Here is a 14,725-nt window from a genome sequence, read left to right as displayed (position 1 = left end):
ATATGTTCCCTTTATTTGCCTCACTTGTTCATACAAACACATTTATTTAAAAGGGAAACTTAATATCAGTGCCGTAAATGGGAAACCAGTATTTCCTCATGCTCATGAAATAAACATAGCAATTAAAGTTAAAAAGGCTCTGTACATCACCTACAATCATCTTCTAGGCTAGCCCAGGGGACACTTCTCCAGCTCTCATGTACAGCCCCCTAGAAACAGACTGCTGTGAGCCAGGGGTGACCTCCCTTGAAAAAGATCACATGTTCCAATGAGGCTGCCTCTGCCCAAATCTATGCTTAGACAGCCCTTTCATTTTGAAAAGAAGGGTAAAAAGAAGAAGGAGAGGAGAGGAGAGGAGGAGAGGGAAAGATAGGACTACACTCAGGCAAAACCACAACTGTTTACAGACTTCAAGTCAGTGTGGGGACCACATGCTCTCTTAGGATGCCACCTCCCTATTATGTATTTGGGGGCATGTGTATGTTCAACGCAGGATCTCCACGTTCTAACGTTCCGTAGAGAACTTGATATTAGTCTGGATTTTTCTTTGAGCCCCAACCTATGGCACATTCTTCACACTTCGGGCTATTCATCTCTCATTCAAGGGACATTTGCTGAACTCTGGGTGTATGCAAGGTGCTCGGAATACAAATCTTATTCAGACCCAGCAGACAGGACAAGACATTTGAACCAAGACTTGTTTTCTACCTTCTAATTGTTCACCCTTGGGCAAGACAATGATTCTTCCTAATACTCAGTTTCTGTTATCTGTGAAATAGAAATGCTGATAAAACCTGGAGTGTGTACCTTGTACTTTACAGTGCGGGTCCAGAGATGGTGAATGTTTTCACCCCAAGATGTCAGTCCACATTCTACCACAGCAACAAAACACCTCAAGTAATTGACTTAAAGGGGGAATTGATTTTGTCTATGGTCTTTTGGCTTTACCACTTTGGGTCTGTGGAAGTTAACTATCTCATGGAAGGAGCATGAGGTAGAAGAGGGCTTTTTACCTCAAAGCAGCCAAGAATAAACAAGAGAGACAGGAAGGGCTAGTACCCCAGCATTCCCTTCAAGAACACTGACGTGCTTATAAAAAGATAAGGGGTGGATATGTTCTATGGAGGTGTGGTGAGGTATGGGGAACGAGGTGGGCCTGCCGTGGCATCCCTCCCCCACCTCCCCTGAGGGACCAGCTACAAGGTGGTATAGTATAGAACAGAGTTCATTTAGGGCATGAGGAGGGGAGTCAAAAGGATAGTAGAGATAGAGAAAGGCAGAAGGGGGGAGGGAAGGAAAGAGGGAGAGGGATAGAAGTCAGCCATGAGTACTTGGAGAAAGAGGGGGGAAGGGTATGGAGAGAGAGTGGGGACAGGAAGTCAAGAGCAATAGAGGAACAAGAGAGCAAGAGAGAACATGAAAGTGAAGAGGGGGCAAGCAGCCCCTTTAATGTCAGGCATACCTGGCTAGTGTCAGGCAACTGTGGGGAGGAGCTCAGACACCCCACCCCCACTGACCAAGGACTGGAAGATAAGCACTCTGTGTGTGCTTCTGGGAAACTTCCAGGGTAGACAGTGAGGCACAGGAAAGAAGGGATGAAGGTGAGTGCCCCAGGCATCCCAGGGGCTCAGGGCAGCTCTGAATCTTAGTAGGATTGACTGAAGAAATGGAAGGTGGCACGGAGAGACACTCCAGCTTTCAGGGATGGTCCCCTCCTCAAGGACTTGGCAACCTTTCTGAATGCCGGGCATCTACAGTTAAGTCCAGAGCCTGTATACCCTCAGAGCAAACTGCAGGTCCTCAGAGCAGGAGGAATGGAGCCCTACCTGGTACCCCATCCTTATATCTGAGTGGTACCTATTCACGTGACCCTGGTAGGAGAGCGGTTCTGTGGTGTGGCAGGTTTACTTTCCAAAGCCTGGATGCAATTTCCAGTTCTTCCTATCACAGGCAAGGCTGATGGAGGAATTATTGTTCAGCCGACTCTTGCTTCCACCCCCAGATCACCAAGTAGGGACAATACATCAAAAGCGCATCTGTAGATTTATCACAGCTCCCGTATTAATTATTACTTGGTGTTGTGACAAAACACCCAACAAAGAAAGTGTTTATTCTGGCGTACAGTTTGAGAGGATAGTCCATCATGGTTGGGAAGGCAGGGCAGCAGAAGCTTGAAGCAGATGGTCACACTGTGTTTACAGGCAGAAAGCAGACAGGGCGGGGTGGGGCGGAGCTGAGACGGGGTGGGGCGGGGCGAGGGCGGAGCTGGGGCGGGGCGAGGGCGGAGCTGGGTGAGGGCAGGGCAGAGGCTCAGTTTGCTTTCTTATTCCGCCCAGTACCTCAGCTCCTGGGATTGTGTCGTTTACATTCAGGGTAGGTCTTCCTTCTTTAGTCTTCCTTTCTGGAAACATCCTCATAGACACACCCAGAGGTGTGTTTCCATGGTGATTCTAATTTCCTCAGGTTAACAATCTAGATTAGCCAGCATGGCACCCTACTTCTACAGACATCAGTTGCTGTCATTGATAGTGATTAAGAAGGGCTCTGCTCTTGAATCCTCCACCCATGAGACTGTTTCAAGAGCTGATAATCTCACCTCTGCTGCAAAAACAGTGATTTCTACCACCCGCATGGACAGAACAACCTTTGAATATGAAGAACAGCTCTTGTGTCTACAGAGAAAGCCCGTCTGTGTTGATTCACACTACAGAGCAGACCAACCTAAATTACAGTCAGATCTGAAGAGAGGAATCTTACTACCTTCTGTCTATGCTGGGTTTTTTCAGATTAGATCTGTACACCGACTTCAGATCCAACTTAATGAACACACAAAACCCACGCGCAATTATCAACGCCCATTTGTGTGCTAACAATTCACACATGAAAGTCAACATTCAATGATGATGGTGTTTAATTTACACAGCAAATTACCCTTAAAAACAATTTCTGCAGCACACCGCTCCCATGGGCACCCTGCTTAGGTGAAGCATGGATTTGCTTAGCAAGTTTTATGAACAGAGGCTGGCAGACCCTTTGAGGCACTTCAGGACTAACCTTAGTACGTGTTAAATGTATGAAAGGGTATAAGGGTGTGTGTGTGTGTGTGTGTGTGTGGGAGGTACAGTTGTAAAGGATCCAAACTCAGGTCCTCACACTTGCTTGAGAGGCACTTTACTGACCAAGTTTGTCCTCCTGGGTCTCACTTCTGAGATCTGACAGGACAATATATAGGCTACACAGTGTGGAGGCCTCTTCCCAAGGAATGTACATACAGACATGTTCCAACCCTATAGCCAGATTCTACAGCTTGAGGACAAGAGCGTTTCCCAGAAGGAGAAGGTCCAAATGTCCGCTGTATTCTGTCTTCTAGCAAAGCTTCCCAAGGGTGTTGCTTGGAGCCTTTGCACACTCTGAAGACATCTTGGCAGTGTGTTAAGATGCAAAACGCAAGCATCTATCACTTCCTTGTGGATACCCCAGAATCATATTCATAAATATCACATATGGCCATCAGACTTACTGCTAGATCCTGTCATATCATGTGCTAATCTCAGAATGTGGGGACTGGAGAGATGGCTCAGTGTTAAGAGCATTTGCTGCTCTTCCAGAGGTCCTGAGTTCAGCTCCCAGGACCCACATGGTGGCTCACAAACATCCGTAACTCCAGTTCCAGGGGATTTGATGCCTTCTTTGGGCCTCTTCAGGTACTTCATTCATGTGTTGCACATATGAACATGTAAGCAAAACACTATACACATAGATCAAAAATAGACACACACACACACACACACACAAACACACACACATACATCAACTATGCCATGGTTTAAATGAAAAAAAAAAAGGTTTTCTTTGTGGTTTTGTATCTTATGCATTGAAAAAAAAAAAGTTCTAATGCAGGGAGAGTCTCTAGACATCACCAGATTCCCAACAAGGCCATGTCACAAATAAGCTTTAGATCAACCACACACCAGGGAGTCAGAAGATATTGTTACTAGGAACATCTAATGGCTTCAGGGGTCTGAAAAGGATGGGAATCTAACCTCTCAACACAGAGACCAAAAAAGAAGCTTTCTTGTGTGTTTATGGTTTGCATATGAGGTGTGACTCACTTAAAAGGCTCATCTGTTAGAGGTTTGGCTTGGGGCCTGTGGTTCTAGAAACTTCAGGAGGTAAAAACCTAGGTGAAGGAAGTAATATCTGGGGATGGGTCCTTGAAGTTATCATGTTCCTTTTCTCTTCCTGTCTTGTTCTTGGCTTCCTGTTTGCAAAGGTAGAAAAGCCCCCTTGAACACACAATCCTACCACCATGATATTCTGCCTCACAATGAGTCAAGAAACACAGAATCAAGTTGCCAGGGATGGAACCCTCTGAAGCTGTGGCCCTTTTCTCTTGAGTTGTTCTGTTGGGTATTTTGTTATACTGAGAGATAAGTAATGAACTCAGTGCCAGAGACAGTCTCCCACTCCCTCATGGCTTACTATCACAGAGACACAGCATGTCCCTGTGGGAGGTCACGTCTTAGGTGGGCCAGGGATTCCTCTGCAGGAGGTGAAGGCTGGGTTCTGGATCCAGAAGATTCTTACTGCTCAGAATCGGCTGGGTTTGCTGTATCAACTTCTGCACAGTTTAGTTATATAGAAATCAACCCTCCAGTCCCACCAGGAACTGAGAGACAGCTAAGCTGTTTAACAGTCAACTGAGAGTCTTGAGCAAATACAGGTATTTTCCTTTGCTTGGTGTCCTGGTTAGTTTTTATTGTCAACTCTAGGAAATCTCAACTGAGGAATTTTTCAGGTAATTCTCAGACTAGATCGCCCAGCGTGGTCTTGTCTGTGGGGGAACTATCTTGACTACTGATGGATGTACCAAGGCCTAGCCCACTGTGGGTGGTGCCATCCCCTGGCAGGTAGTCTTGAGTTATGTAAGAAAGCAGGCTGAACATGAGCTGAGGGAACAAGCCAGTAAGCAGCAACCCTCCCCTACCACTGCTTCGGTTCTTGCCTCCAGGGTCCTGTGTGAGCTTGGGCCTAGCCTTCCCTCAGTGATGGGATGGGACCCGGAACTGGAAGCTGAAGTAAATCCCTCCCTCCTCTAGGCTGGTTTTGGTCATGTGCACTTTGTCACAGCAACAGAGAAGAAAGGAATCCAGAGGGTCTGGCTGGAGGAAACAAGCCCTAATTGGGGCATACAAAATGAAATATTCTTTAAACCTGGGACACTCCAACTCTGTCTGTACTGCTGCAACAAATGGTGGACAGAAACGACAGAGGAAAGATATACTTTGGCTCACAGGGTTCAGTGAAACCCTATGTCCCCTCTTGGCCTCAGGTACTTGTGCAGAAAACCAGGACGGTGGAAATGAGACATCACCATGACAGTCACACCTAGAAGAGCACTTCCTAATCCCTTAGACATTTCTTATTCTTTTTTTACACTTATTTATTTGTGTACTATGTGTGTGAATGTGCATGTTTCAAGGCATACATGGGGGTGTCAGAGGACAACTTGAGAAGACAGTTCTTTTCTTTCACCATGCTGGTATGGGGGTAGAATTTGGTCATCAGTCTTGGCAGTAGCACTTTTACCCACTGAGCCAACTCAGTGGTCCTCCCCTTTCCTTCTTCCATTACCTTTTTTTATCTGTGCTTCATACTTCCAGAGGTCCAGATGCTGGTCTGTCTGTCTTTCTTTCTTTCTGTCTGTCTGTCTGTCTGTCTATCTATCTATCTATCTATCTATCTATCTATCTATCTATCTATTGGCCTATCTGTCTGTCTGTCGGTCTGAATGTCTGTCTGTTAATCTGAATGTCTGTCTGTTGGTCTGAATGTCTATCTGTCTCTCTGTCTATCTATCAGTCTATTGGTCTGTCTATCTATCTATCTATCTATCTATCTATCTATCTATCTATCTATCTATCTATCTATTGACCCGTCTGTCTGTCTGTCGGTCTGAATGTCTGTCTGTCTCTTTATTAGTCTATTGGTCTACCTATCTGTCTGTCTATCTATCTATCTATTATATTTATTGGTCTATTGATCGGTCTGTCTGTTTGTCTGTCTATCTATCTATCTATTGGCCTGTCTGTCTGTTGGTCTGAATGTCTGTCTGTCTGTCTGTCTATCTATCTATTGGCCTATTTGTCTGTCTGTTGGTCTGAATGTCTGTCTGTCTATCTATCTATCTATCTATTAGCCTATCTGTCTGTCTATCTGTCTGTCTGTCTGTCTATCGGTCTACTTGTCTGTCTGTTAGTCAGTCAGTCTGTCTGTCAGTTTGTCTGTCTGTCTATGTATGTATCTATGTATGTATGTATGTGTGTATCTATCTATCTATCCATCTATCTCTGATAGTGTTCTATCAGTGAACCCATCAAACATTTGTCCTGTCAGGAAGGGAGGACAGGTGCCAGCAGAGAGAGAGGCAATGCAAAAAGCAAAGAAGTTAAATGTGGAGCATGATTCGGAAATGGAGGAGAGGGTACTGTTATGGGTACTGGGTTTTTAATTGGAGTAATAAAAATGGTTTAAAACAGACTGTGGTTATGACTGTGCAACTTAGTAAATGTACTAGAAATGACTGAACCGGATGCATAGGTAAGCTGTGTGTGAACTGTGCCTTGATAAGGAGACCATGGACAAACAAATGCATCAAGTAGCCTGGAGGATGTAGATGCTGGGCATAGCACATAAGAGCGATCGAGATGAGATGAAGGTTACCATGGACCAATGAACTATATGTGATGTCCTCCCAAGTTCACATATGGAAGCCTCAGCCCTTCAGTGTGATAGTGTTAGAAAAGGGGCCAATTGGCTGATGTTTAGAATTGGGCAAGTCCGAGAGGAAGAAGGCACCTTACCACTCATTGAGAAGGTATAGACTGTAATAGACTGTAAGCTGAGCAGAGAGCCATCACCAGGAGCTGAATCTCTGACCCTGGACTTCTCATCCTCTAGAGCTGTTAGGCATAAGGGCTTCTCCCCAATCTCTGCCTCTGTGTATCCACATTAGTGGGAGGGTATCCTTGGAAGCCAGAAGAGGTAATCAAACTCTTGAAGCTGGAGTTACAGGTAGATGTGACCCTTTTGACTGTTTATTCATCTCTCCAGACCTCAAATAAGCTACCCTGTCTACGCTTGTGGTTTGCTTTACTAGCCTGAAGTAAGAAAAGGGTCCTTAGAGAGTTATTGTTTTATAGGGGTGAGAATAAAAAAGACATGGAGAGCTGTTTAGGCTGGGAGAGCAGTTAGTGCAAAGGTCCTGGGGTTTCCCTCTTGTGGTCAAGGAACAGAAAGGACCAAAGGGAGAACAGAGCACAGTGGGTGGAAAGCCTGGGAACAGTTCTGAGGACTTTGGCTCGTCCCGTGGGTCAGAAAGGAACCAGAGAAGAATTCTGAACAGAAGAGAGAGGAGATCTGATGTGTGCTCAGCAGATGCTGCTGTGGACATCACCAGTTAATGGCATCATTTAGAGATCATACACATTGCCTGCAACAGGCAGGAAACCACGCCCAAGATAGTGTCTGTGTATCCCATATCAAAACATCACCCAGCACTGGCTGAGATGACTTCTTAGGTCTAACCGGAAAGGAAACTGAGGCTCAGGACAGACGAAGACTAGATTTTACTAAGGCTATGACAGAGCTGGGAGATGAGCAGGCCTTCCTTCCTCTAGCCCCATCTTCCCTAATTTCACTGGCACTGCTTTGTGTATACAGCAAGCACTCAATAAAGGCTCCTTGGGCGGGGCAGCATGAGCACCTTTGGCATGAGAGATTGGCATGTCACGCAGACCTAGAGAGGCTACATGGGGCAGGTTAAGGAGACAGCGTCCACTTACTGAGCTCGGCGATGCTGCCCACCCGTGTGGCCAGCAGGGACTGCTCTAGAGTCCTCAGCTCCGACTGGCTGAACATGGGCAGCTCTCCCGGCTTGCTGGGCCTCTGTGGGTCTCGGCGCAGGTTCAGGCTCTCTGGCAGGCTCAGCACACCTGCAGTAGGACGGGGAGACAACAACGGGTTACTTTTCAATTCATCAAGCGAGAGGAGCCAAACCTCTAACTGTCAGAAGTTGAGACAGGAACCCACACTCTGAATCTCCAAACCCCTTTTGAGACAGGGTAGCATAGTGAGCTCCCATTGGAGCTGGTCCCAATCTCACTCCAAGGATGACCTTGGATTCTAATTCTCCCACCTGTATCTCCTGAGTGCTGGGATCACAGGTAGGCACAACCTGTCCCGTTTATTTAATTAGGTGCTGGGAACCAAACCCAGGCTTCATCCATGCTAGGCAAGTAAAAACCAACTGAGCTACATCCCAAGCCCTGGACCCCCTTTAGACATGGATGCTGATTGAACAGCCATGTGAGCCTTTGTCTGGACACTGTATTTCCAAAGATCAGGAACAGAATTGTTCTCTGGCCTGGCAGGGAATCTGTCTGCTGAAAGGTGGTTCTCCTGAACCCAGAGATTACCACCTCATCCTTTCTTTCAGAGACAGCCCAAGCATCAGGGCATGGGGAAGGGTAGTCCCTGCTGGTGGTGACCTTTGAGGACCTTCTTCATTAGTTGAATACATGTAACTGGTGTGGATGGGCTATGATCTGTGAGACAAAGCTTCAAGATTTCTCTGTAGTGATGTATATGGGAGTGGGGATGGGGATGGGGATGGGGGTCAGAGTAAGTCCCTAGGATTTCTGTACCTTGTACCGTGAATGCCCACAGAATACTCTTCCTTCCATTTCTGCCCTGTAAACATTTAGTGAGGACCTAAACTGTAGATATGTGGCTTACCCCAGGCATTTACCCATTGCTGAGCACCCCAGAAGGATAGAGTGTGTCTCCGATTTCTTGAATTTCAAGTCTGATTAATTGACTTCCTTTGGTCAAGGGTGTGTTAACAGACAGGAGAGACTCAGAGCCTGAAAAGTGCCTATGACGTTGAACTTGCTTTTTGGAGCTCTGCCTTTATGATCAACAGAACATACTCTGGTAGCCTTGCTCATTTTGGGAAGGTGAGAGAGAGACACACACACACCCCAGCCAAATACACACACACACACACACACACACACACATCATCGATGCTCACAAAATAACTTGGGAGTGAAAGGAAATTAAATCCAAGGTCTAAAAAAGAAAAAAAAAAAAAAAAACTCATGTAAATTGGGGCAAAAAAGGTTAGTTTGTGAGCTTAAAGGCCTAGGACTAAGAACTTTGTAAAACAAGTCCAGGCACGCCCTGCTAAACCCATTGTTAAAACATTGCTGTCATGGCTGTCTTTTACAACTGAGTCCTCAGTCAAATAAGCTCCTCCTGAGTTTATTCAAATGTAAATTAGATGTTAACCACATGTACCCTGACATAAATAAGCATCCACCCCACCAGTCTCCTGACTTCCTAACTGCACTTAGGCTATGGGTGTTGGGTAAACTTTGTAAACTTTCTACTTCCCAGCCCCCAACCCTCTCTCCCAACCCCCAACCTATAAAATCCCCCAGCTTTCGAGCCTTGTGGCCCATACCTCTTTCTCCTGCATGAGATATGTATCGGCCCAGAGCTCTGTCATTAAACTACCTCATGCTTTAGCAACAAGAAGGTCTCTCGTGTTTCATTGGGTAACCCTGTATCCTGAGACTCGAGTGGGGGTCCCCGAAAGGGAGTCCTACAGGAGCAATAACCCAAGAAAGACAATGTGCACGTGCTGAATCATGTAAATGGCATTGGTCAACAGCAGAGGGAGAGGGAGCAGAAGGTAAAGCCAGTAGTTCAGCTTCACTCCCAGGGATCTCAGCAGCTCCACCCACATTCTGCCACTTACTGCTGGGCTGAGGCTGTGGGGAGGGGGAGGCAGCAGCATTGTCTAGAATGTGTGGTAACTGTGGCTAAAGGATAGAAAGGCCCATTCAGTTTTAATACTCATTTAGCCCTGACATTTATCAGACAGATTTCCATTAAAGACCCTTCCCATCTGCTTACATGTCAAACACTTTGTAGCTCCAAAGAATGCACTTCATATTACAACCCAGCACACACAATATGCTTTTCATGGTTGCCTTCAAAAATCTTCCATAGAAAACTGTCTGTCATTACTGTGTGGCACAGCCTCTGCTTGATTTTTCCCTTCTCTTCTATGTTAGAAGAAGAAGAAGAAGAAGAAGAAGAAGAAGAAGAAGAAGAAGAAGAAGAAGAAGAAGAAGAAGAAGAATAGGAAGAAGAAGAAAAAGAAAAAGAGGAAGAAGAAGAAAAAGAAAAAGAGAAGAAGAAAAGAAGATGATGGTGGCCCCTAAGTGATCTGAGGACCCACTAATGTGTTGGAACAGGTAGTGTGTTTGCGAAACATCACACCCTGGAAGACAGGCCAATACAGCCTCACTGTTCCCTGGACACCTGAGATCTTTCAGTTTTTAGACAGGGAATCCCAGACCTACAGAAAGGTGCTCAGGATGCCCCTCTAACATCTCCCATTGAAACCAGCCAGGGAGGTCTTGAGTCCTCTTCTTCCTCCTTCCTACCAACTTGAGAGTAAGAGGCTGGATCAAGCATCTGCTGCCATGACAATAGACCTTGGGTTTATTCCTCACCTGTGGTCTCTGACGTCTCTATGGCTCTAACACATGGACCTCATTTCCTATAAGGATACATATGATACAAGAAAATCATGACCTGGACCAGAAAGCAGTGGACCAATATCAGGTCAGGTCCTCAGGCGTCGCTAAGGTTTTCATCACTGGCTGTGGGTTAACCCAGATCTCCGGCCTGGATGCTGCTCCACAGGGATCAAGGGCCCAGGAGAAAGAAACCTGAGTCAGGAATGCTGAGCATCACCCTTGCTTGACTCTTCCTGTGCTTGACCTTGGACAGGTCAGAGGACCTCATTGTGAAGCAAGGTGGGGAATGGAGGGGTGGGATAAAGCACTGAACTTGTCTTTCTTCTGGGGCTTCTGGGGAGGGGGATGTGAAATGCGACATGGTGGGCTGTCTTTCATGTGCTAAGCAGAAAGGTTCTCCACACATCCACCTGAGATGAAAGTCGGCATGCAAACGCCAGCTCTGGGTTTCTTCACGCTCCATTGCTCAGATGAACAATCCCCCTTGGAATTGCTTGTCCTTTTTGGAGAGTCATGAAATTCAAATGTGGAAATATCATGTATTCAAAGAAGCCTTAAGAACTAGATGAAGGAGATTTGCAAAATCTGTAATTGATCTGTTATGCAAAGATTATGCATTGTGGTTTTATTTTCTTTTTGAGAACTCCATAGATAGTGTCTTAGTTAGGATTCCATTGCTGTGATGAGACACCGTGACCACAGCAACTCTTAGAAAAGAAAACATTTAATTGGGACTGGCTTACAGTTCAGAGGGTCAGTCCCTTTTGTCATGGCAAGAGGCATGGAGACACACAGGCAGAAACGGTGATGGAGAAGGAGCCTTAGGTTCTACACCTGGACTGGCAGGCACCAGGGAGACACTGGGCCTGGCTTGAGCATCTGAAACCTCAAAGCCCACCTACATACTTCCTCCAGCAAGGCCACCTAACAATACCACTCCCTATGGGCCCAGGGAGCCATTTTTTCATTCAAACTGTCACGTAGGGCTTTCCTCCAAAACTGAAAAAGAATAACCTTTTCTAATGTAAAAACGTATCTAGGTGAATAAAAAGGCCTTTACCTCATACTTTGATGTCTGATACAAGCTGATTATTGAAGCTGAGGACAGGATGGCTTAATGATTAAGATCCAAGTTCACACTTGAAGTAAGAGAGATGGTTCAGCAGGTCAAGCATTTGCTGTAAGCACAAAGACCTGAAAAAGGCACGTAAAAGCCAGATAGGGCAGCATGCACCTTGTGTGTGTCTGTGTGTATACTGGTGAGTGTACACATGTGTATGATCTGAAGAGTAAAAGGTTGTCAAAGGACACTGATTCCTTGCCCTAGGGCCCTCTCCTCTGAAGGAAATTACTCCTGGAACTTTCCTGAGATTTGAGTTCCCAAAAGAACCGCAGAAGGTCCGGATGACCTCTGTGGAATGTTTCAACGCCCTAGGTGTGCCCCAGGTGTACTGATAAAAAATGTATGATTCTTCCCCTTTGAATTTCCTCATTGTCCCCTTTGAATTTCCTAATTCCCCCTGTCCTCCCCCTCTTTTGTGGTTTTTGCCTTTATAATCCCGTTACAAGTTCAGGCCGGGGTCGACTCCTCTACCCCTGTGTGGTGTATGAGTCTCGACCCCAGCATGCTGGCCTGAGATCTCACTCTGTTTCACTTTCAATAAACTTCCTCATGCGATTGCAGCAAGTCTGGTCTCGGTGCCTCGCTGAGTGCGCGCCTCTCCTGAGATTTAAGTGAGGGTCTCCCTTCGGGGGTCTTTCAGATCAACATCAGCACTCTTCCACTATTAATCTCAACCTTTTAACATTTTTAGACAAGGTCTGTTTCTGATTTGGCTGGATTAGACAGACCCACAGACACACACTGCCCCCCAAGAAATCTGTCTTTGTGAGATTCTGTGTATTTTTCATTCGGCTGAGGAAGGAGTGCATTCAAATTCTCAAAAGGATTGCTGCCTCCATAACCTATGATCGGTCCATGCCTGTGAGTGTCACCAAAGCCACGCCCATTAGGGTTTCAGTTCAGGGCTGGTGCTGAGGGTCAGAAAGGCCAGCAGGGCATAACCCACAGAGCCAAGTTACTTCTCCAACTTCTCCAGGCCCCAGGCAGCTTCCCTACCTGCTGAGAGCAGCTAAATCGTGGGCATTGCAAGTATACTGTGTCGATTAAACAGCAACTGAGACCCTCCAGCCTCTGGGGTGAGAGCTTCCTAGACACTGTCCTACCAAACTTGAAGTCTCTTCTCTTTAGTATCTGGACTCAGCCAGGATCCGCTTTCCGAGAAAATCTTTGGTCAAGTCACCAAGAGCATGAAATGTCAGAAGCTCTGCTCTGCACAGGATCTTGAACACACCATGTCTAGCCCCTCCTCTGTCATGGAGGTCATCAGATATCACGGTCTATCAACCTAAGTCTGCTTCCCTTCTGTGGTGCACAGCACGGCCCCGTGGTAAACAGAGTGCCCCGCCTTCCTCTATTTTTATCCCTGGACCTGGGTCAAGGATGTACTTCCCCATGAAGAGAAATCCATAGTAGCCAGCATCCACTTTACCCTTAGGGATGATGCTGGTGGTACCAATGATGGAGGAGAAAGTCACCTGATAAGCTTTACTGAGCACCAACTCAGTTGGCACTGTACCAAGTACTTTTTATATTTACACTAAAATGTATTTGAATTCTCAGAGTCACACTAAAGTAGGAAATCCCATTATTTATTATTATTATTAACGACTAATTATGATGATATGATGATTTGGAGCCACTAGAAGGCAATAGTTTCGGACAGTCTGTGGGCTTGAATGATCTTCCTTTGAACTGTAACTCCAGCTGTATAGTGCTTGATACTCTTTGCCTGCAGGTTGTCTAGTTTTAGTCCTTCATGTGAGTAGCCAAGAGTTGTGTTGTAGCAATGGAAGGAGCCAGGATCAGGAGATGTATATTCCATGCTGAGGGTGGGGGAACAACACGCATCTGGTATTTTTGGCACAGGCATCGGCTCTGCCTCATTTGTCTCTGGCTGCCAAAAGAGAGGAGACTGTGCTGGCGCTGGCTGCCAGTCTGGACTGGGTCTTCCACTGAGTGAGAAGCTGAAAGCAAGGGTCCTGCCAGCAGACTCGGTTTTACCAAGCAGGAGGAAAGGAGCCTTGGAAGAGGCATGCCAGATGCTAACGCCCACTTCGCTACCTTCATGGGGGTTGCCAGGTTCGGACTTGGTTCTCTGGCCCCGTTCCACCCTTTGCAGTGTTTGATAATGCTTTTGTCATGGCTGGTGAAGAGGCAGGAATGGGATTATATATATATATATATATATATAAATAAGCTGGCACAGAGACCGGAGTCGATACATGTTTGCTAATAAAGTAAGTAAATGAAGTTCTTTGGAGCTAAAGATTTAGGAAGTCAATAACCCAGTCGCTGCTAGAAGGCTTTCTTTTACTGCTAGATTTATGAAGAAACAAAATAGAGCAGAGCTTTTTTTGCCTTTCTTTTTTTTCTTTTTTTTTCCCAAAAAATATGTCTATACCACCAGCTTGGAGCTCCCCTTTTATTTAAAAAAACAAACAAACAAACAAAAAACAAAAACAACAACAACAACAAAAAAAAAAAAACCAAAAAAAAAAAAAAAAAAAAAAAAAAAAAAAAAAACTTGGCATCCGGAAGCAGATTTAGGACCAGTTTAATGGACCCTCTGGCCCTTTTTCTGCTAGTGTGAGTGCGGTTCCAGGCTCACGGTTAGCCCAAGAATGAATTTTCCCTTCAGAGATCTTCCTTTAAAAAATACTGGACCCAGGGCACTTAAGAATGAGAGTGCAGGAAACATAAATGGTGTGGGTACCAGGGCACACTGAGAGGAGGGGTCCAAAACTGTTTAGGGAAGGGCGTGCTAACCTTCAGAAAATGCAAATACCGGAGCTGGCCTGGGGCCAGGGGCGGGGCCAGGGGCGGGGCCAGGGGCGGGACCGACGCCCAAGGCTTCAGTGAACCTCTCCATCAGCTGGAATACTGTAGAAGAAACAGCAGAGGTCACACTACGACCTGTGTGGTCCTGGGAAGCCGCCCCAGGCAAGCCCTAGGCAGCCTCAGTTTCTGATGCTTCCTAGGGACTCAGCGC

General features: G+C 46.1%; 1 protein-coding gene across 2 annotated transcripts in view; it reads right to left on the bottom strand.

Moving 5' to 3' along the window:
* Window positions 1-14,725, bottom strand: part of ABTB3 (ankyrin repeat and BTB domain containing 3) — a gene marked incomplete at both ends in the record, with an annotated part of 259,402 nt that overhangs the window by 107,026 nt on the left and 137,651 nt on the right. For both annotated transcript variants that reach the window (XM_080935712.1, XM_080935713.1), the window contains one exon: window positions 7,845-7,994. In XM_080935712.1, coding sequence (XP_080791838.1) covers window positions 7,845-7,994 — 150 coding nt within the window. The remainder of the gene's footprint in view (window positions 1-7,844; window positions 7,995-14,725) is intronic.

The sequence above is a fragment of the Micromys minutus genome (genome assembly GCF_963924665.1).
Source record: "Micromys minutus genome assembly, chromosome: 22".
Taxonomy (NCBI): Eukaryota; Metazoa; Chordata; class Mammalia; order Rodentia; family Muridae; genus Micromys; species Micromys minutus.
Note: the sequence above shows the minus strand (reverse complement) of the source record. Positions and strands in the feature narration are given on the sequence as shown.